Source organism: Salvelinus alpinus, chromosome 27 (assembly GCF_045679555.1).
Source record: "Salvelinus alpinus chromosome 27, SLU_Salpinus.1, whole genome shotgun sequence".
Lineage (NCBI taxonomy): Eukaryota > Metazoa > Chordata > Actinopteri > Salmoniformes > Salmonidae > Salvelinus > Salvelinus alpinus.
The window spans coordinates 26,640,074-26,662,758 of record NC_092112.1 but is presented as its reverse complement, the minus strand read 5'-3'; the positions used below and the strand labels follow the sequence as shown (position 1 = coordinate 26,662,758).

Here is a 22,685-nt window from a genome sequence, read left to right as displayed (position 1 = left end):
TCTGGAAGGGGACTGTGTCATACATATCCAGCAGCACTTCGTTCTCCACCAGCTCCACAGCCCAATGCAATACACTGTAATAGACTGTACATGGGATACAGAGAGAAAACTTTTCTAGCTGTCTCAGCTAAAGTGGTGTGGGAAATACTCAGTAGAGTCTCTACTAACCAAATATGGCTTTTATTTGGAAGGTTTCTTAATTTCCGAAAGAACGTGACGTCATCATTTGTGCTGCTGGCAGAATACTAGCTCTGTGTGATAAAAAAAAAATATCGTTCTGTGTGATGTCACCGCGGCGGAGATAGTTATCCTCGCACTAGAATAAAGAGAGTAGAGGAACTCACGATGAGGGCAGACTGTGTGCACCGAGTCCTATCCATGGGTTGTCGATGGTGAAATATCTATTTCGTTGGAGCGCAATTAAATAACATTCTCGTAACAACCATTGTTCTACACATTGGGTAAGTAGGTGTCACAATATTTCTTATTTTGGCAGGTTTCTCGTCGTCAGGTTGTTGCCAAATGTCGACAAGTAGCCTACAATCTGCTGTAGCCTAATTTATGGGCAAGTTATAGGTTACAATTTTTAATTCAGCTGGTTATTATTGTCATCGCTTGCTGTTGAAACCTGCAGCCAGAAAATGTTGGTCATGTAAATTCAACACATGACCATGCCGTATGCAATGTCATGCATAAAGGCTACAATGCACAGATGTGTGAGAGCAACCTTTTTGGCAATTGATGGATCCGTTGCACATGTATTCCATTGTTATGGAAAAACATATGTTGTATGTGATGCAGAAGAATATCAACGAATATCAGTCATACATATGCCACTTGGGATTGATTGATTATCAGGATCATTAAAAGGCATATGCTATTAATTGATCATAAATGCGTTTTATTTGAATGACACATCCTCCTCTCCTGTCATCCCCAATGATGTTTGCCTTTGATGGCTATTGAATACTTGAAAACCCTGCATACCTCTCTCAAATACAATGGTCTGTCCCTCTGTCTACCTGTCCGTCTACCTGGTTGATTTTCTTTAATGCAATAAATAGCTTATTTCAATGACCTGACTGCAGTGCAATCACAAGGAACAAACATGATCATATGAATCAATGTTTCCTTATACCTTTTGTTGATATTCTCCTGCTGATTAAATAAAGCATGGTCGTATAAACATGGGTCTTGTCTATTGAATGAGCTGTTTACGATGAATGTGAGTCAGCCAGCAGCTTTCTTATCACAAAATTCAACCCTATGGTTTAAAATAGTGTTTGGCCTTCATGCATCATGCAGTAAGATGTTGTAGTTATGGTGACCTCCAAGCACTAGGTTTATTATTGGTTGCAGCATGCATTTCGTGCCAGTGCTCTGACTCTCTAGCTCCTGCTGATTAGAGGGTAAGCACCATGTTATTCCCTCCACACCCACCATCATCTACTGTACCAGTCAACACCTGCCCTGAGAGACCACATGCCTGGAAGAATAATAAGCCAGCCCGGGGAAATGTGTTGATTATGATATGGAGAAAGAAGAGATTGCAGACACATTCTAATCTTAAATCTGTCGACTGCCTACTCTAGTCTTTAGAATCCTGTGTAACGTAATTTCCAGACCCTCTCGTCTGACCTTCTCCATCATCAAATAAAATAAAATGTTATTGGTCACATACACATGGTTAGCAGATGTTAATGTGAGTGTAGCGAAATGCTTGTGCTTCTAGTTCCGACCGTACAGTAATCTCTAACAAGTAATCTAATAATTTCACAACAACTACCTTATGCACACAAGTGTAAAGGAATGAATAAGAATATGTACATATAAATATATGGATGAGCGATGGCCGAACGGCATAGGCAAGATGCAGTAGATGGTATAGAGTACAGTATATACATGTGAGATGAGTAATGTATGGTATGTAAACATTATATAAAGTGGCATTGTTTAAAGTGACTAGTGATACATTTATTACATCCAATTTTAAATTATTAAAGTGGCTTGAGTCAGTATGTTGGCAGCAGCCACTCAATGTTGGTGATGGCTGTTTAACAATCTGATGGCCTTGAGATAGAAGCTGTTTTTCAGTCTCTCGGTCCCAGCTTTGAAGTGACTATGCATATATGATAAACAGAGAGTAGCAGCAGCATAAAAGAGGGGTTGGGGGGGGCACATAATGCAAATAGTCCGGGTAGCCATTTGATTACCTGTTCAGGAGTCTTATGGCTTGGGGGTAAAAACTGTTGAGAAGCCTTTTTGTCCTAGACTTGGCACTCCGGTACCTCTTGCCATGTGGTACTAGAGAGAACAGTCTATGACTGGGGTGGCTGGGGTCTTTGACCATTTGTAGGGCCTTCCTCTCACACCGCCTGGTGTAGAGGTCCTGGATGGCAGGCAGCTTAGCCCCAGTGATGTACTGGGCAGGACGCACTACCCTCTGTAGTGCCTTGTGGTCAGAGGCCGTGTAATTGCCGTACAAGGCAGTGATGCAACCAGTCAGGATGCTCTCGATGTTACAGCTGTAGAACCTTTTGAGGATCTCAGGACCCATGCCAAATCTTTTTAGTTTCCTGAGGGGGAATAGGCTTTGTCATAGGTTGTTATTCTGGCACCACCCGGCTAGGTCTCTGACCTCCTCCCTATAGGCTGTCTCGTCGTTGTCGGTGATCAGGCCTACCACTGTTGTGTTGTCTGCAAACTTAATGATGATGTTGGAGTTGTGCCTGGCCATGCAGTCGTGGGTGAACAGGGAGTACAGGAGGGGACTGAGCACGCACCCCTGGGGAGCTCCAGTGTTGAGGATCAGCGTGGCAGATGTGTTGCTACCTACCCTCACCAACTGGGGGCGGCCCGTCAGGAAGTCCAGGATCCAGTTGCAGAGGGAGGTGTTTAGTCCCAGGATCCTTAGCTTAGTGATGAGCTTTGAGGGTACTATGGTATTGAACACTGAGCTGTAGTCAATGAATAGCATTCTCACATAAGTGTTCCTTTTGTCCAGGTGGGAAAGGGCAGTGTGGAGTGCAATAGAGTGCATCATCTGTGGATCTGTTTGGGCGGTATGCAAATTGGAGTGGGTCTAGGGTTTCTGGGATAATGGTGTTGATGTGAGCCATTACCAACCTTTCAAAGCACTTCATGGCTACGGACGTGAGTGCTACGAGTCGGTAGTCATTTAGGCAGGTTGCCTTTGTGTTCTTGGGCACAGGTTCTATGGTGGTCTGCTTGAAACATGTTGGTATTACAGACTCAATCGAGGACATGTTGAAAATGTTATTAAAGACACCTGCCAGTTGGTCAGCACATGCCCGGAGCACACGTCCTGGTAATTCGTCTGGCCCCGCAGCCTTGTGTATGTTGACCTGTTTAAAGGTCTTACTCACGTTGGCTACGGAGAGCGTGATCACACAGTCGTCCGGAACAGCTGATGCTCTCATGCATACCTCAGTGTTGCTTGCCTCAAAGCAAGCATAGAAGTAATTTAGCTCGTCTGGTAGGCTCGTGTCACTGGGCAGCTCGGGGCTGTGCTTCCTTTGTAGTCTGTAATAGTTTGCAGTCCCTGCCACATAAGACGAGCTCGTAGCTGGTGTAGTATGATTCAATCTTAGCCCTGTATTGACGCTTTGCCTGTTTGATGGTTCATCGGAGGGCATAGCAGGATTTCTTGTAAGCTTCCGGGTTAGAGTCCTGCACCTTGAAAGCGGCAGCTCTACCGCTTTTAAGGTGCGGGATATGTTCGTAAACACACCAGCCAGCTGGTCTGCGCATGCTCTGAGGACGCGGCTAGGGATGCCGTCTGGGCCGGCAGCTATGTGAGGGTTAACACGTTTAAATATTTTACTCACGTTGGCTGCGGTGAAGGAGAGCCCGCAGGTTTTGGTAGTGGGCCGTGTCAGTGGCACTGTATTGTCCTCAAAGCGAGCATACAAGTTGTTTAGTTTGTCTGGGAGCAAGACTTCAGGGTCCGCGACGGGTCTGGTTTTCTTTTTGTAATCCGTGATTGACTGTAGACCCTGCCACATACGTCTCGTGTCTGAGCTGTTGAATTACGACTCTACTTTGTCTCTATACTGACGCTTAGCTTGTTTGATTGCCTTGCGGAGGGAATAGCTACACTGTTTGTATTCGGTCATGTTTCCGGTCACCTTGCCATGATTAAAAGCAGTGGTTTGTGCTTTCAGTTTTGCGCGAATGCTGCCATCAATCCACGGTTTCTGGTTGAGGAAGTTTTTAATAGTCACCATGGGTAGAACATCACCGATACACTTGCTAATAAACTCGCTCACCGAATCAGCATATTACGTCAATGTTGTTGTCTGAGGCTATCCCAGTCCACGTGATCGAAGCAATCTTGAAGCGTGGAATCAGATTGGTCGGACCAGCGTTGAACAGACCTGAGCACGGTCGCTTCCTGTTTTAGTTTCTGTCTATAGGCTGGGAGTAACAAAATGGAGTCGTGGTCAGAATTTCCGAAAGGAGGGAGAGGGAGGGCTTTGTATGCGTCGCGGATGTTAGAGTAGCAATGATCCAGAATTTTGCCAGCCCGGGTCGCGAATTCGATATGCTGATCAAATTTAGGGAGCCTTGTTTTCAGATTAGCCTTGTTAAAATCCCCAGCTACAATAAATGCCGCCTCAGGATATGTGGTTTCCAGTTTACATAGAGTCCAATGAAGTTCTTTCAGGACCGTCGAGGTGTCTGCTTTGTGGGGATATACATGGCTGTGATTCTAATCGAAGAGAATTCTCTTGGTAGATAATGCGGTCGGCATTTGATTGTAAGGAATTCTAGGTCAGGTGAACTAAAGGACTTGAGTTCCTGTATGTTGTTATGATCACACCACGACTCATTAATCATAAGGCATACACCCCCGCCCTTCTTCTTACTCTAGTCTTTAGAATCCTGTGTAACGTAATTTCCAGACCCTCTCGTACAATCTGTCTGACCTTCTCCACCATACTGTAGTGTAAGTGTCATTTTAACATTCAAACAGTGCCACTCAGCTTGGACCAGGCTGTTGTTGTCTACTGACTGCTGTATTTTCTAAAGAGGATACCAAAAGTAGAAATGAAATGTTGTTAACGCATATCCAGAGTGACAGATGAAGTTGCAGGGGACATAGCATTACAACCCCTCTGCTTCCTCTGGGCAGCACTGACTCAAATAGACTCAGAAGGGTGCCCCTTCACCTCACAACACTGTGTCGTTATCATTATTCTCTGGAAAGGTAAAGAGGAAGGTGAAGAACGCTGCTACCCTTTTAACATTAGTGGTGGGGTTTGTCTGTCCCTAGCTGGCTGCTGCCTATAGGCTTATATTCCTGCTAACTGGAGCTTGTCCGGTGTTAGATATGCAGTTATTCCTATTCATTATTCATGTGAACTAGTGTCATACATCATCTGCCAGCCTGTCACTCAGGATCTAAATCTCACAGTAGGTAATTCCAATATGGTCAGTCGTGACTGTACTTTAAAAACATCTATTCAGTTAATGAGCTTAGGAGGATCCAGGTGCGTCCCATTTGTATAATCCTCTTAATTGGCTGTGTTGATGACAGAGAATTAGCAATGGTGTCTGCCTACTAGGATGTGTAATTGCACACATGGGAATGAAAAGTGCAGTTTGGTATCACTTATTTTCCTGTTGTCACATTGTGTCGTGTCTACACATTGTTTTTCTCAGGCACGTCTGTTAAAACAAATGCGAAGAGAAACTGTGCCTGTTATTGTATCAAATAAATAAAGTGTAAGGTGTAACTAAATCAGTTTCATCAAGAGTGTTTGATCGAAGACACCCCTACCTGAAAGCCCCAGAGACCAACATAGTCTTTTAATTAAAGATGGTGTCTGAAGGGATTAGTCAGGTAAACACTGACAATAGGTGATATTTCAATTTGGACATCCTTAACTACCTGCGAGCTGCGACTCATGAAATACTTTTTGTAACAGTTGTAGCTCACTCTGTTTGAAGTCTTTTTTTTCATCAAGTGGGCGCCTGTGATTGTCTTTGACAGTTTCTGTGCTGGTATTTCACTGGCAATGCCCCAGGAGGGATCCTTTTTCCCATCATTCCTCTCTTCTGCCTGGCTCTCTCTCAGCTCAGTCAGCACCACAGTAATTGGCTCTTGTGAAACCGGCTCAGTTTTAGCACATAGCCAAGCATGCTCTCGCTCCTCTCACTGTTGAGTCAATAAAATTATCACAAATCGGTCCCTCTGTGGAAGACTAACAGGTCCTTGTGGGGGTGGGGGGGTATGTATCAAAATCTATCATATTGGCATTCTGGACCACTCTGCCAGAGACAGAACAGCTTGCAGAGACTGCTGCACACATATGTTCTCTCTGTGACATATTGAAAATAAGACTAAACTATGTATTGGATGTATTGCTAATGCTTTATTCATGCTATTGGGTCGCATTTAGCCCTTTTTAGCCCCTTAAACCTCTGGCATTTTGGTAATGAAAGGAGCCATGGGTTAGGTGGTTAAACAGCAAAACAACAAAATCCCATATTGTTGTGTTTATTTTGTGTACTGTAGTAGAGTGTTAAGGTTGTCCCCTGGATTAGGTTTTTGGAGTAATTCGATCTTTTTGGGATTAAAGCTCCATTACACTGTTGTTGCCACGCTGGATTAGGATCCAAATGTGCTGATTGGCCCATCGACCCACTGTGAACCGCAGTATTCCTCAGAGGTTCCTACCCTGTGGGTATGTCCATGTTCATCCGCCTGTATCTAAATCCCTTTGGGTCACCAGCTGCCAGTTTGTCACTGACAAGAGGACAGTGGAGTACTATAATGTTGCAGTGCCAGTATTGCATGATACACATGCAGGAACCCCATGAGTGCACTTAGCTCTCACTGGTAGTGCCAACAATGATGCTACTCTAGTCTACACAGTGCAGTGGTGCATCCCAAAAGGAGTGATTTTAAGACCACAACACAGGTTGCGTTCCTTGTTCCTAGGGCCACAGGTGGCAATCCATACCAGACATTGATTGTCTTTAAAGCACAGATAAACTACATTGTAAATCTGATTATTACCATACACATCATTCACTTAGCACACACAATGCCAGGTGAAGAGCCCCACAGACACACAGCTCTGTGGCCTAATCCTTATCTTTATCCAGCCTTGTGTAAAGTCTTGAGTTTTGGGCCAATAACACGACCAGGATCGTGTTATCTTAAATCACTGGATTTGAACTTAGTTATCACAGAGGCTAAAAATAAACCTCTAGCAATCTAGGCTGTACTCGTCGCTCTGCTTTATATCCTGTGTTACACTCTGAAAATAAAACTGCGGTTGAACAAGACACTGTATGATCAATAACAAATATGAGATAGACCGCCTAGCTGTCATTGTTTGGCCACAACCGACCGCACAACTGCCTGGTAAACACTTCAACAAGGAGGATGCTTTTTTCTAGACTGCCCTATGTGATTTGGCACTATGAAATGGCACTCATTTCCTGCTAAACAAACTGCCTGTCTGCTAATGTAGTCTGTGACACAAATGGGCCGATATAAAGACAAGGGTTGCATTCAGGAAGTGTTTGTTATCAACCTCTGGCAGGAATTCTCTCTGATGTGAAGAAACAAATTATTTATTAAAGCCCATGATAATTAAAAGGGACGATTGTTTCTCCTTCCATGTGTAATACACCTTGTTAATCTGGATTGTTTTAAACATAATTTCTGTGGAAATTGGAAAGAGAAGTATTGATTGACTTATTATGAATGAGGGTCTGTAGGCCTACTACAAATGTACTATATCACATGAAGCCAAATAGATACACTACATGGCCAAAAGTATGAGGACATCTGCTCGTCGAACATCTAATTCCAAAATCATGGGCATTAATATGGAGTTGCTGCTATAACAGCCTCCACTCTTCTGGGAAAGCTTTCAACTAGATGTTGAAACAGTGCTGCAGGGACCATAAAGCCACAAGAGCATTAGTGAGGTCTGGGACTGATGTTGGATGATTAGGCCTGGCTCGCAGTCGACGTTCCAATTCATCCCAAAGAGGTGTTTGATGGTAGATGTCATGGCTCTGTACAGGCCAGTCAATGTCTTCCACTCCGATCTCGACAAATAATTTCTCTATGGACCTCGCTTTGTGCATGGGGACATTGTCATGCTGAAACAGGAAAGGGTCTTCCCAAAACTGTTGCCACAAAGTTGGAGGCACAGAATCATCTAGAATGTCATTGTATGCTGTAGCATTAAGATTTCCATTCACTGGAACTAAGAGGTATAGCATGAACCATGAAAAACATCCCCAGACCATTTTTCCTTCTCCACCAAACTTTACAGTTGGCACTATGCATTGGTGCAGGTAGCGTTCTCCTGGCATCCGTCAAACTCAGATTCATCCATCGGACTGTCAGATGGTGAAGCGAGATACATCACTCTTTAGAACGCGTTTCGACTGCTCCAAAGTCCAATGGCGGTGAGCTTTCGACCACTCCAGCCGACGTTTGGCATTGTGCATGGTGATCTTAGGCTTATGTGCCGCTGCTCGGCCATGAAAACCCATTTCATGATGGCCCGACGAACAGTTGTTGTGCTGACGTTGCTGCCAGAGGCAGTTTGGAACTCGGTGGTGAGTGGTGCAACAGGACAGACGATTTTTGCGCGCTACGCGCTTCAGCACCCAGCGACCCCGTTCTGTGAGTTTGTGTGGCCTACTACTTCGCGGCTGAGGTGTTGTTGCTCCTAGACTTTTCCACTTCACAATAACAGCACTTACAGTTGACCGGGGCAGCTCTAGCAGGGAACAATTTGACGAACTGACTTGTTGGAAAGGTGGCATCCTATGACAGTGCCATTTTGAAAGTCACTAAGCTCTTCAGTAAGTTAATTCTACTGTCAATGTTTGTCGATGGAGATTGTATGGCTGTATGCTCAATTTTATACACCTGTCAGCAACAGGTGTGGCTGAAATAGGCAAATCCACTAATTTGAAGGGGTGTCCACATACTTTTGGTCATGAAGTGTAGGTGAGTCACTATAACTCTTTGTAGTGAATGCCTGTGCATGTGTACAAATATACACAGTACAATATATGAAGATTTCCTTCAAATATGCTTATGTCATTAATTATTCAATTGTATTCACTCTTGCATGAGCAAAAAGAGCTGTTTTCCATTCATAGGGTCACTGTCAGTCAGAGCACTTAATGGTGAGGCCATCATAGACCTGCCAGAGAGAGGAGTTACAGTGTTGGTGTGCGTGCATGCCTCTTCTGGCAGGTGTGTGTAATACATTGGCTTTCAGGTGCATTTCCTCTCTCTGAGTCTTGCTCTCCCAAACATTAAACTCCTCATAAATCTTCTCAAGGTGATTTTTCAACAAAGCGTGGAGGAAGACGGCCTTCTCAAAGTCACAGGCTGCTTCCTGAGGGAGAGGGTCATAACTTTTAAGCTACTCTTGGCAACACGATGGGTCACAGCTTCAACCAGCATCTAAGATGTGCATTAATTGTAATTATAAACTGGGTGGTTCGAGCCCTGAATGCTGATTGGCTGAAAGCTGTGGTATATCAGACCGCATACCATGGGTATGACAAAACATTTATTTTTTCAGCTCTAATTACGTTGATAACCAGTTTATAATAGCAATAAGGGGTTTGTGATATATGGCCAATATACCGTGGTTAAGAGCTGTGTCCTACACTCCACGTTGCGTCGTGCGTAAGAACAGCCCTTAGCCGTGATATATTGGCCATATACCACACGCCCCTGGACCTTATTGGTTAAATATAGCTTTGTTCAGTTTCAACCCAGCAAACCAAAATTGGTTCTGTGAACATTCCCAGAACAATCATTATGTTGCCCCAAAAGTTCTAATAATACAAAAAATGATGGTTGTGCTGATGATCATACAATGTTTGTATAAAAAATTCACCTGATGTTGCAAGAATGTTTCCAGAACACATTTTGTTATTACGTTGAAACCTAAACAACCTTAGGGGAATGTTCTGTGGTGGTTGTTACAGATGTTCTGCACAACATTTTAGTGAATGTTAGGAGAACATTCCAAGGATATTTAATTTAAAACATTTTCTGGGAAAAAAAATGTTGTTATCAAAAACATTATTTTTGACATTATAATGTTTTTGAGATGTCATCATCCTAATGTCAGATAACACCATAACTAAATATTAATGGGAATGTTAGCTAATGTCCTGGGAATGTTCCCAGTTTGCTGGGAACATACTGTTTGGTGTGAGAGGAATGTAATTGCTGATTTTTGGTTTGGGTATTTCTATATTTTGTGGGACAATTTTAGGCATCCAGAACATTTTCTAGATATAATGACTTAGGACTTGTGAAAAATGCGTTTTGTTTCTGCAAATGCTCAACGTCAATAAGATATCAATGTATTGTATGTTTTCTATAAATTGCCAACTTAGCCATGTGCAGCTGTTTTCAAAAGCTATTTTGTTGTGGAGTCTGGCTTTCTTCACTTCAAAGCACGTAAGAAGATATCCAATTGACTATCCAGTTCAAAGGATTTGAGTAAAGCCTGGAGGGATTTGCTTTGACCAGCGCTTTCAGTGTGGATAACCATTTTATGTGTGCTATCAGGAAGAGAACTGAATATGAAGGTGAATAAGACAATGTTTTGGTCTGCATGGAAAACATCCGTATCTGTTTATTGCATTATTACGTTGCATTTTCTCTTCTATGGATATTTTATGTGATGTTCTGATTACAGTATTTTAGTGCTTATGATTTATGAGTTATATCATTATAGCTGATTGTATTCGCTAGCTGTCTGATTTACTGGTGATTATAATCAGTCCTGATTGAGATATACTGTACGTCTGGCTTGGTCTGCATTAGTGAGTCACGTCTTCAAAACTGAAGGAAAGCAAGATGCCACCTCCGATTTAGTCATCTACATTGTCTGAATAGGCGATAGCCTTCAACATGGTAATCGGTTTTAATAGCTTACATTATCTACTATGAATCATGGTGTGAGTCAACACAATAAACATGTGTGGTAGGCATGTTATGACTGAAAGGTTTTATATCATTACTGAAAAGATGTTGTGGTTCACTTAGATGGTGCATGACTTCTATTCCTGATCTGCTCTGTGAAATCCCTGGTAGCAATCCAGAGACGGGATATGGGGAAGAGGGACGGTGTCTCCCAAAACACTGCTGGATCCCACAGATTCACTTTGGCATCTCCTGCCATTGAAACAACACTTCAACAGCACAGCCCATGCAGTCTTCTTGTGCACCATGATCATATGTGCATCCTAAATGGCACCCTAGAGCCCTCCAAATGGCACCCTAGAGCTCTCCAAATGGCACCCTAGAGCTCTCCAAATGGCACCCTAGAGCCCTATGGGTCTATCAATCAGGCTTAGGAATCTCTCCATTGGAAGTACGCTGGAGGAGCCTTACTCAGTGACTTTTGAGCGCACTGAAGTCACTTGTTAGTTTGGTGCTCTGACATTTGAACAACCCTGGGAGGTGTATCCTCTAAAGCCCATTCAGCAGGAGGTCGCCTGTCCAAATATAGCCCTGTATTGAAGAGGAGAGCTCTCTTCTCTTCCTGGCTGCTATGGGAGACATGTACTTAATTAGCCTCCCTATGTTTCAAAATATGGAGGTAACTTTGTAGGCTTTGTTTCAAATGACGTCTTTCCAAAGCAAAAGGACAAATAGCAGGAAAATGAGGTGGAAAAAACAAAGGAAGTATTGTGGCCTCCCCCACTGGGATTTATTTCTGAATAGAAGAGGTCCAATGAGCAGTGTAACATGATCAGATGGGCATTTGCTGTCAGAGGCCTTTATAGTAACACATGTAACGCTGAAATAACATTGTCTCTGCAAATATTGTGCTGCTGTGATGAATTTAATTTCATGTTTTTGCAATGTAATGTGTTTTCTTATCAGTTACATAAACAAGCATTACGCTCCTGCAATATTCAAAGAGATTTTCTCCATAAATGGCTGTTTATTAGCGTGTTTGTTTGTGTTTTATTTATGTTCTGCAGTGCCATTGTCAGAGGTTGTCACAGTATTTTTAGGTTTGCCAGGCGTCCTCTGTGCCTTGGTGGGGTCTCTCTGTGGTGGCCATTTTATCTGACCGCTCACTTGGTCACATGCTGCCCTTTTGAACAGAGGGGTGCTGGGAAAAGCCTTTGAGCCTGCTGAGAGGGACACACCGAGGACGTGCTAGCCTTCCACACTGTCACTCACAGCGGCTCACGCCCTGACCATCAACTCACGCCCTGACCATCACACACATACAAAACAACAGAAAACAGGTCAGGAACGTGACAGAACCCCCCCCTCAAGGTGCGAACGCCGGGCGCACCAGCACAAAGTCCAGGGGAGGGTCTGGGTGGGCATCTGACCACGGTGGTGGCTCAGGCTCCGGACGCTGTCCCCACACCACCATAGTCACTCCCCGCTTCTGTATCCCCCTCCCAATGACCACCCTCCAACTAAACCCACCTAGATGAAGGGGCAGCATCGGGATAAGGGGCAGCAGCTCCGGGATAAGGGGCAGCAGCTCCGGGCTGAGGGACTCCGGCAGGTCCGGGCTGAGGGACTCCGGCAGGTCCGGGCTGAGGGACTCCGGCAGGTCCGGGCTGAGGGACTCCGGCAGGTCCGGGCTGAGGGACTCCGGCAGGTCCTGGCTGAGGGACTCCGGCAGGTCCTGGCTGAGGGACTCCGGCAGGTCCTGGCTGAGGGACTCCGGCAGGTCCTGGCTGAGGGACTCCGGCAGGTCCTGGCTGAGGGACTCCGGCAGGTCCTGGCTGAGGGACTCCGGCAGGTCCTGGCTGGACGGCTCTGGCAGGTCCTGGCTGGACGGCTCTGGCAGGTCCTGGCTGGACGGCTCTGGCAGGTCCTGGCTGGACGGCTCTGGCAGGTCCTGGCTGGACGGCTCTGGCAGGTCCTGGCTGGACGGCTCTGGCTGGTCCTGGCTGGACGGCTCTGGCTGATCCGGTCTGGCGGAAGGCTCTGGCTGATCCGGTCTGGCGGAAGGCTCTGGCTGATCCGGTCTGGCGGAAGGCTCTGGCTGATCCGGTCTGGCGGAAGGCTCTGGCTGATCCGGTCTGGCGGAAGGCTCTGGCTGATCCGGTCTGGCGGAAGGCTGTAGGCTCTTGGCAGACGGGCGGCTTTGCAGGCTCATGGCAGACGGGCAGTTCAGGCGCCGTTGGGCAGACGGGCAGTTCAGGCGCCGCTGGGCAGACGGGCAGTTCAGGCGCCGCTGGGCAGACGGGCAGTTCAGGCGCCGCTGGGCAGACGGGCAGTTCAGGCGCCGCTGGGCAGACGGGCAGTTCTGTAGGGAGGAGACGGAGAGACAGCCTGGTGCGCGGTACCGGAACTGGAGGCACTGGGCTGGAGACACGCACCATAGGGAGAGTGCGTGGAGGAGGAACAGGGCTCTGGAGATGCACTGGAAGCCTGGTGCGTGGTGTCGGCACTGGTGGTACTAGGCTGGGGCGGGAAGGTGGCGCCGGATATACCGGACCGTGAAGGAGGACACGTGCTCTTGAGCACCGAGCCTCCCCAACCTTACCAGGTTGAATGGTCCCCGTAGCCCTGCCAGTGCGGCGAGGTGGAATAGCCCGCACTGGGCTATGCAGGCGAACCGGGGACACCACCTGTAAGGCTGGTGCCATGTACGCCGGCCCGAGGAGACGTACTGGAGACCAGATACGTTGGGCCGGCTTCATGGCACTCGGCTCGATGCCCAACCTAGCCCTCCCAGTGCGGCAAGGTGGAATAGCCCGCACTGGGCTAAGCACGCGTACTGGGGACACCGTGCGCTTTACCGCATAACACGGTGTCTGACCAGTACGACGCCCTCTTACTCCACGGCAAGCCCGGGGAGTTGGCTCAGGTATCCAACCCGGCTTCCCCACACTCCCCTTTAGCCCCCCCCCAATAAATTTTTGGGTGTTACTCACGGGCCTCCAGCCTTCTTGAGGGGGGGGTTCTGTCACGTTCCTGACCTGTTTTCTGTTGTTTTGTATGTGTGTGATGGTCAGGGCGTGAGTTTTGGGTGGGCAGTCTATGTTTGCTGTTTCTATGTTGGTTTTGGGTTGCCTGGTATGGCTCTTAATTAGAGGCAGGTGTTTTGCGTTTTCCTCTAATTGAGAGTCATATTAAGGTAGGTTGTTCTCACTGTTTGTTTGTGGGTGATTGTCTTCCGTGTCTGTGTCTGCGTACCACACGGGACTGTAGCGTTTGTTCGTTCGTTTGTTATAGTCTGTACCTGTTCCTACGTGCTTCGTGTTTTATGTAAGTACTCCTGGTGTAGGTCAGTCTACATTCGTTTTTTGTTATTTTGTAATCCTTCCCAGTGTTTGTTTTCGTGTCTCGTCGATTGATTTAATAAATCATTATGTATTCAAAACCCGCTGCATTTTGGTCGAATCACTACTCCTCCTCTTCGTATGAAGAGGAGGAGGAACACCGTTACACCGTGTCTCATCTGAGCTGTTGTAAAAGCTCCACTTTCCCTCACTTATCAATTCTCTTACCATCAATCATCAATCAATCAAATTTATTTTATATAGCCCTTCGTACATCAGCTAATATCTCGAAGTGCTGTACAGAAACCCAGCCTAAAACCCCAAACAGCAAGCAATGCAGGTGTAGAAGCACCTTACCACAATGGAGAGCTTATAAAAAGGTGCTATCTAGAATTTAAATGGGTAATTCAGCTGTCCCCACACAAAAACCCTTTGAAGAACCCTTTTTTGGTTCCAGGTAGAACTCTTCTGGTTCCAGGTAGACCCCTTTCCACAGAGGGTTCTACATGGAACCCAAATAAGTTCTACCTGGAACTTAAAAGGTTTCTACTATGGGGACAGCCGAATAACCCTTTTGTAACCCTTTTTTCAAAGTGTGCAGATTAATAGGCAGTGGGGCTATTGAAAGCTTGTTAAATTCTCCATAGAATGGGAGGCTATGAGGAGGATAAATGAACCTTGTGGCTGGCAGGGTGTGCAATGCTGGTGATGAGTGGTGGTGGATGTTTGAGCTTCAAGGTCAGCCTAGCCCAGAGTAATCAGCGATTTCACATGGCATGGTTCTCTTTCAAGCCATTGTCACTGAGTAAATTGGCTGGGGCGGCTTTGCGTGTTGTTTGCTGTGCACAGGAGGCTGACACAGGAGGCTGACACAGGAGGCTTCCATGGCCGTTACCCTTATCACACTCGGCCAAGCTGCTCTAGGTCATCACTCCACATTGGTCCCACCAGCACTGATGGACAGAGGGAGACTGTATACTGTTTCAGCCTTTAGTTCAAGTGACACTAAAATGTCAAAGCTTTGATGACAAAGGTTGTGAGAGCAGACTACATGACACAGGGGCACAACTTTGGTTTTATAAGTGTGTGTGTGGGGGGGGGGGCATAATATGGAATAACACTTTTTTGGTTACTACATGATTCCATATGTGTTTTTTCATAGCTTTGATGTCTTCACTATTATTATACAATGTAGAAAATAGTCAAAATAAAGAAAAACCCTTGAATGAGTAGGTGTGTCCAAACCTTTGACTGGTACTGTATAAAAGCCTTGATGTCGCTGAAATGGAAGACAGCTCTCTCTCTGTTGTTGACTAAAATAAGTGCATGTTTTTTAGAGATATTCCACATTAATGTTTGCAGTTTGTAGCCTAACTGCTACCTTTTTTTAAGGTTTTTGTCAAGATTGTCCATCTTTATCAAAATGTAGTTCTGGCCACCTTCGATGGAGAGATGTCAGTCATCTGGGCTGGGCTCATTCAGTATATTTGTCCTATACTTGTCCCTTCAATCCCACCCCCCACTAATCGCAGAAGAGATCATTGAGCATTCCTAGAAATAGACATGAACATTTCTCTCCTAGGTGGTTGTTCAGTATTAGAAGGATGATGTGCTGCTCCAATGTTATTTAGGATTAGGAAAGATCAAGACTGGATTAGCAGTCTTTGTTTTAGAGGGGTTGTTATTAGGTAATGTCTGTGTTGAGGTGTTGACTTCAAAATATTTGACTTCCTTCTTTGCATACTTTCGAGGGGAATATGTTTGCTGATTAACTAGGATATTTTAGTCTTTAGTGGTCTAAACTGTGATCCTTTCTGATTGTGATAACATAAGCCTTTACACACCTACACCTTTCAACCCACATATGCACATGATGCTTTACAACGCCCTCCTTGCTGCACTGTGTGAGCAAGCTCAACTGTACGGAGATAAGCTTGTGTTTCTAACAGCAATGGGCGGGCGATGTTCTCAGTCAAACACACACAAGCTGATGCCTCCCTCTTGCCTTCTGGCACTGGACTCTCTCTCTCATTGGCTGCTTGGCACAGGGGCCTGCTGGCAACGCACACAGCTCCTTTTATTCCAGTGGACATAGATGAGTGGAAGACTGCGAGGAGAATGCCAACACCAGTTCCTGCTGCTTCCACTCTGCGAGGGCACTGTGGGTTCCACTGCTACCCAGAGACTTCTGTTGTATGGACCCGAGTCCAAATAGAGCAGTCTATCTGTAGTCACACACAGTTATGGATGCATGTGTTTAGCAGTGGGCCTTTAAACGCACTCCTCAGAGCATCTCAGCACACACAGGGCCTTTAGGGCCACACTGCTTAACCAGCACAACACATATTCCAAAGCTGGCCACAGATAAAGGAGAGGGAGCCATGAGGATTAGAGGGCCCATTTAAGAAGTGTTTTTCACCTAGTGAATGTTTACATAACACTAAATCAAGACAATTACATTTTTGGTCTAAATGACCCTGCTTGGCTCTGGCCCCTATTCTGACTAACGTCTCCCCCTGATTCCATCTTTCACCGGTGCCCCAGGTGTTATGCTGGAGCCCTGTTAAAAATAGTGACAAAGCTAATGCAAGAATCGCCTGTCTTGACTAAGGGGGTTTTGATTCAATTCTAAATGTTGTGACATTCAGCGAGTGCTTATCGTCTACGGGACTGATACTTGGAGGTGATGCACCGTCTGTTGAATGATGACTAGATCGTTTTTCTAGTCACTGTCTCTCTCTCTCTCTGTGTGTGTGTGTGTGTGTGTGTGTGTGTGTGTGTGTGTTTAACTATTCTTGTGGGGACCAGAAGTCCCTACAAGAATAGTAAACAAAGTAAAAATTGACCAACTGGGGACATTTTGTTAGTCCCCACAAGGTCAAATGCTATTTCTAGGGGGTTTAGGGTTAAGGTTAGAATTAAGTTAAATATTAAGGTTAGGAGCTAGGGTTAGTTGTAGGGTTAGGGTTAGGAGCTAGGGTTAGGTTTAGGGTTAGGATAAAGTTGAGGTTTTTGGGTTAGGGTATGTCCCCACAAGGTTAGCTGTACAAGACTGTGTGTGTGTGTGTGTGTGTGTGTGTGTGTGTGTGTGTGTGTGTGTGTGTGTGTGTGTGTGTGTGTGTGTGTGTGTGTGTGTGTGTGTGTGTGTGTGTGTGTGTGTGCATGCACGTGTGTGTGTTGTGTTCTTGGAGGTAGGATATGTTTTCTTTGGAAATGTATAGGGTGTCTAAATGTGTGTGGTATAAAGATAGTATAAAGATAGTGAATAGGCCAGGAGAGACTGTAATCCTTTGAAAGATAGTGAATAGGCCAGGAGAAACTGTAATTACATCTCTGAATATGTTTTATTTTGCATTAATTAAGCAACAAGAGGGAATGTTTAACATGCACAGTAGATTTGTAATTTAGTCATTCAGTACTGTACTGCTGTGAAATGAGCCCCCTGCTGGTCAAATTGTATACTGCATTGCATATTATTTTAAGATTTACTGGTTATCTGTCCATTACTACATGGGGTCTCATAATGTAAAAGGCAAAGTTGTATATTTTAAGGGGAAATAGAGCTGCAGTAATGACATGCAGGAAAGATTGCATAACACATGGTTAAGTATTGATCACATGTGTACCAATGCCCCTGTAGTAATAAAGTAGTACCAATCAATAGCCATTAGGTCAAGGTAACGAAGGTCCTGGATATTTAGACTAGAGCTAAGGGACCAAATGTCCTTAGAGCAGGGTATTGAGGCAAGCAGTGCTCTTTGTGAAAGCACTATGGTCTGTTATAGTGCTCATATTATGGTTCAGTATGTAGAGATTTACCATACCGTACTGTACCAGGGTTGAGGAGAAATTCACTACCTCTTCTAGTCTTTTTAAGAAACGTTTGTGTGTTGAAAATGCCTAACCACTTGCATAATCTATTTGCATACACTTCAAACAGACATATAGTCACAGTCAAAAGTTTGGACACCTAATCATCCCATGTTTTTATTCGATTTTTTTACAATTTTCTACATTGTAGAATAATAGTGAAGACGTCAAAACTATGAAATAACACATGGAATCCTGTAGTAAATAAAAAAGTGTTAAACAATTCAAAATATATTTCATATTTGAGATTCTTCAAAGTAGCCACCCTTTTCCCTTTCCCTTTCCCTTTGCCTTGATGACAGCTTTGCACACTCTTGGCATTCTCTCAGACAGTTTCATGAGGTAGTCACCTGGAATGCATTTCAATTAACAGGTGTGCCTTGTTAAAAGTTATTTTGTGAAATGTATTTCCTTCTTAATGCGTTTGAGCCAATCAGTTGTGTTGTGACAAGGTAGGGGTGGTATGCAGAAGATAGCTCTATCTGGTAAAAGACCAGATAGAGTCCATATTATGGTAAGAACAGCTCAAATAAGCAAATAGAAATGACAGTCCATCATTACTTTAAGACATGAAGGTCAGTCAATGTGGAACATTTCAAGAACTTTGAAAGTTTATTCAAATGCAGTCTCAAAAAACCATCAAGCGCTGTGATGAAACTGGCTCTCATGAGGACCGCCACAGGAAAGGAAGACCCAGAGTTACCTCTGCTGCAGAGGATAAGTTCATTAGAGTTAACTGTACTTCAGATTGCTGAAGAGTTCATGTAACAGACACATCTGTTTTTGTTGTCTCTTGGTGTCATTCAGATAACTCTTATTAGATTTTTAATTTTTAATTTAATATAATATGTTGTGTTGTTCTTGTCTACTACTGTTCTGTACTTTTTCATGTATTTGTAAGTTTTATGTGGTCCCCAGGAAGACTAGCTGCTGCATGTGCTGTAGCTAATGGGGATTATAATAAGCTAAACTAAACCATACCATTCCATATAGATTTAGTTAGAAGCATGAAAAGTTCACAGTCAAAGAATTCTTCTGATAATTATCATTAAAATAATAGGCCTATTACTGATTATTATATGTACATGTGTCACGCCTGCTCCCACTCTTCCCCCCTGGCGCTCGAGGGCGCCAGACTCCCCAGCATTGCTTACTCCTGCCACCATCATTACGCACACCTGCCTTTCCACCGTCACGTGCATCAGCGATTATTGGACTCACCTGGACTCTATCACCTCTGTCATTACCTTCCCTATATACGTCTGGTTCCCCGCTCTGTTCCCTGCTTCAGCATTGATTGTCGTATGTCTTTGTTCACCCGTGTGCCGACGCTGTGCCTGTCTTGTTACCTGTTAGTTCCTGATTAAATGTTGACTCCCCGTACCTGCTTCTCATCTCCGGCGTCGGTCCATACAACATGTATGTGTTGCAGCATGCACAATACATTCATTACCTTTGTAATGTGCACAGATATATTCTGTTGTATTGTAATGTGTGACGGAAAGCTTGTGTAATGAGTTTCATAAACTAGGTGGGTCGAGCACTGAATGCTAATTGGCTGAAAGCCGTGGTATATCAGACCATATACCATGTGTATGACAATGCATTTATTTTTACTGCTCTGATTACTTTGGTAACCAGTCTAGAATAGCAATAAGGCACCTCGAGGGTTTGTGTCGTGCCTAAGAACAGCCCTTAGCCGTGCTATTTTGGCCATATACCACACCTCCTCGGGCCTTATTGCTTAAACATAACACAGTGTTATCAACCAGGTACAGTATGTTTAGACATAAATTACACTTTGTTGTTGTGTTCCAGACTATGCTATGAGAACAGGGCCCAGCGATGACTGATGTGGAGCCTGTTGTCACTGATTTTGCAGCCACAGGGAGGACTGGCCGGAGGAACGCTGTACCTGATATCGCTGGGGCAGGGCCTGCTGTCCTGTCAGACAAACTAGCAGAGCTCTCTGTTGTAGGTGGGTAGTGAAATTTACTATCAATTACATGCAGTACTTGATTGCAAAGTTTCTGCGATATTTACAATAATTTACATACGGCTACAGTACATGATTGCATGCTTTCACTCTGTTATGGATTAAGATTAATTGTACTTTGAATTGTAATTCAAAGTATTTTCATCTAAACATTTCAATTCGAATTTGAATCAGTTTATTTCAGAAATAGTATTTTGTGAATATTAATGATGGTACTCTATCTGGGGTTTTTTAATCATAGAAGTACATGCAATTTCCCATAACAATACTTATCTGTATCTAGCCATTATAGAAAAAAATGTGGTGGAGAAACACTTAATAAAGCACTGTCATTAAAGAAACTCTTTACTCAGATAGTTGAGTGCTTTTGTGAGGCCCTGCCAGCCCAGTACCCATCACCATTATCAAGTGTCTTCTCTGGACAACCAGCTTTCCATTAATCAACCAGGGTTTAATGGGAAGGGCATCTGGACATTAACAGAATGTAAAATGAACCACAGCTTTAACTGTTTAAATGCAAACAAATGAAAGAATCAGCCATCTTCCTCTATTAGTTATAGCCCAAAGGCTGTGAGGGTAGTTTGGAAAGGGCTAACTATCTATCAGTGAGGGCCTCTGTTTATGTATAACTTTTTTACTCAGCATTGCTCCCTTTCACTTTGTGGCTGCAGTGTTACACCCTTCAACTATAACAACTGGTCCATTGAGCATTAATGTATGAGTCAATAACAAGATTATGCACACACACGGTTGCACACATGCACAAACACACACACACACACACACACACACACACACACACACACACAGACAGACAGACAGACAGACAGACAGACAGACAGACAGACAGACAGACAGACAGACAGACAGACAGACAGACAGACAGACAGACAGACAGACAGACAGACAGACAGACAGACAGACAGACAGACAGACAGACAGACAGACAGACAGACAGACAGACAGACAGAAACACACATGCACACACACACACACACACACACAGAGAAACACAGAGAAACACAAACACACACAGAAACACACACAAGAGCTCAAATGGTCAAACAATAGCTTTTGTGAAATTCATCTCCTTCTGTTACTCACATTGGCCTTTTCATGACTTGATTTAAGCAGATTTAACCAACCAGCATCATATACTGTAGATCCTAATGTTGTAGAGGGCATGAACCAGATATATCACAGTTGCGTGCAATTTGCAGTATAAATCCCCTATAAAATACAGAAAGGAATTGTCTGTCAAGAAGCAGTCTGTGTTGGCTCATTTTCCCTGAAGACGGTCATCTCAATGATGGTGAAGGCTCTCTGTAGAGTAATTTTACGTTGACAGTGTTCAAAACCATATTAAAATGCTGAATATGAACAGGGCGGTTGAGTTGTGAGGATCTGTGTTAAGTTTAGTCTCTGTTGATATTCAAGGTGTCAGCCTATGTGCTGAGGTTGACAATCTCATATTCCCTTCATCTGGTGAATGCAGATACTGTATTTTCCATGTCTTACAAACAAACACAAAATAGGGGAAAGTATACGCTACAGTTTGGATTGTGAATGGAATGCAAACATTTTCAACTACATGGGCAATGAGGCATTTTCAAAGATATGTTCCTGACTGAAATGATGAATGTTGCTCTTTGTGTTTCTCAGATGATGGAGGAGAAGGCGGAGAATGCACGTCCTCTGGAAGTCCACCGAATTGCCCTGTAGAGGGTGAGGAGAAGGCGGAGGGGACGTAATAGGGCCGTGGTCTCTGGCTAACTGACTACAAGAGAAGATGGAGAACAAGAGAGAGACTGGCTCTACTATGGCCTGCTTCTCCTCAAACAAACCCCATTGACTAGACAACTGTAATCGTCATGCACTGTGCTATGCAATGTCAGGACACCGACGATGGAAACTTAAATAGTTGGGTGAAAAAGGGAGAGCGCTATAAAAAAGAAAAGGCTGTTTCTTTATAAGTTAAGGGGGTATTCGTTCAAGATTACCCATAATTCATTACATGTACAGAGAATGAAATTGCACTTATGTCCGGTTCATATTAGCATATGAAGTGAACTGGTGAAGTGGCATGACTGAAAAATGTCATTTCTTATTTGAGCAAGAGGGACTTGTACATACGTTGCATACAGAGCTATTCCAATGAAAGCATTTTTTCTCAGAATGTCAAAATATAGTTGCAGGAATGTTTATATTTGCACAACAAAATAATAAACATTCCATTTGGTGATGTAAGTCAAATTTGTATCTTACAATTGTTGTTTATTAGAGCACTACAGTGCAACCTCTACTTTGTGTGTTTTTTTACTGTTAAAATATGCATAGTTAACAACTGAGTTATTAGAAATAAAATATATATATGTATTTTTGGGCAGTAAATACAGTTTTACATTATAGTTGCCACCCATTAAAGATGCATTTCAATGTCCACTGCAGCTAATAAACATAATGCTTTATATACGGCATTGTGGTAAATATTTTTCAGATGCTGTAATAAAAAATAAAATACAAA

At 44.1% G+C, this 22,685-nt stretch overlaps 1 protein-coding gene across 1 annotated transcript; it reads left to right on the top strand.

Annotated features, from left to right (window-relative positions):
* The first annotated feature begins 267 nt into the window (after positions 1–267).
* Positions 268–22,685, top strand: LOC139556263 (cAMP-dependent protein kinase inhibitor beta-like). Its single transcript, XM_071369995.1, has 3 exons — positions 268–461; positions 19,984–20,143; positions 21,824–22,685. Exons 2-3 carry the CDS (start codon positions 20,011–20,013, stop codon positions 21,910–21,912), a joined length of 222 nt encoding a protein of 73 aa, XP_071226096.1. The 5' UTR covers positions 268–461; positions 19,984–20,010; the 3' UTR covers positions 21,913–22,685.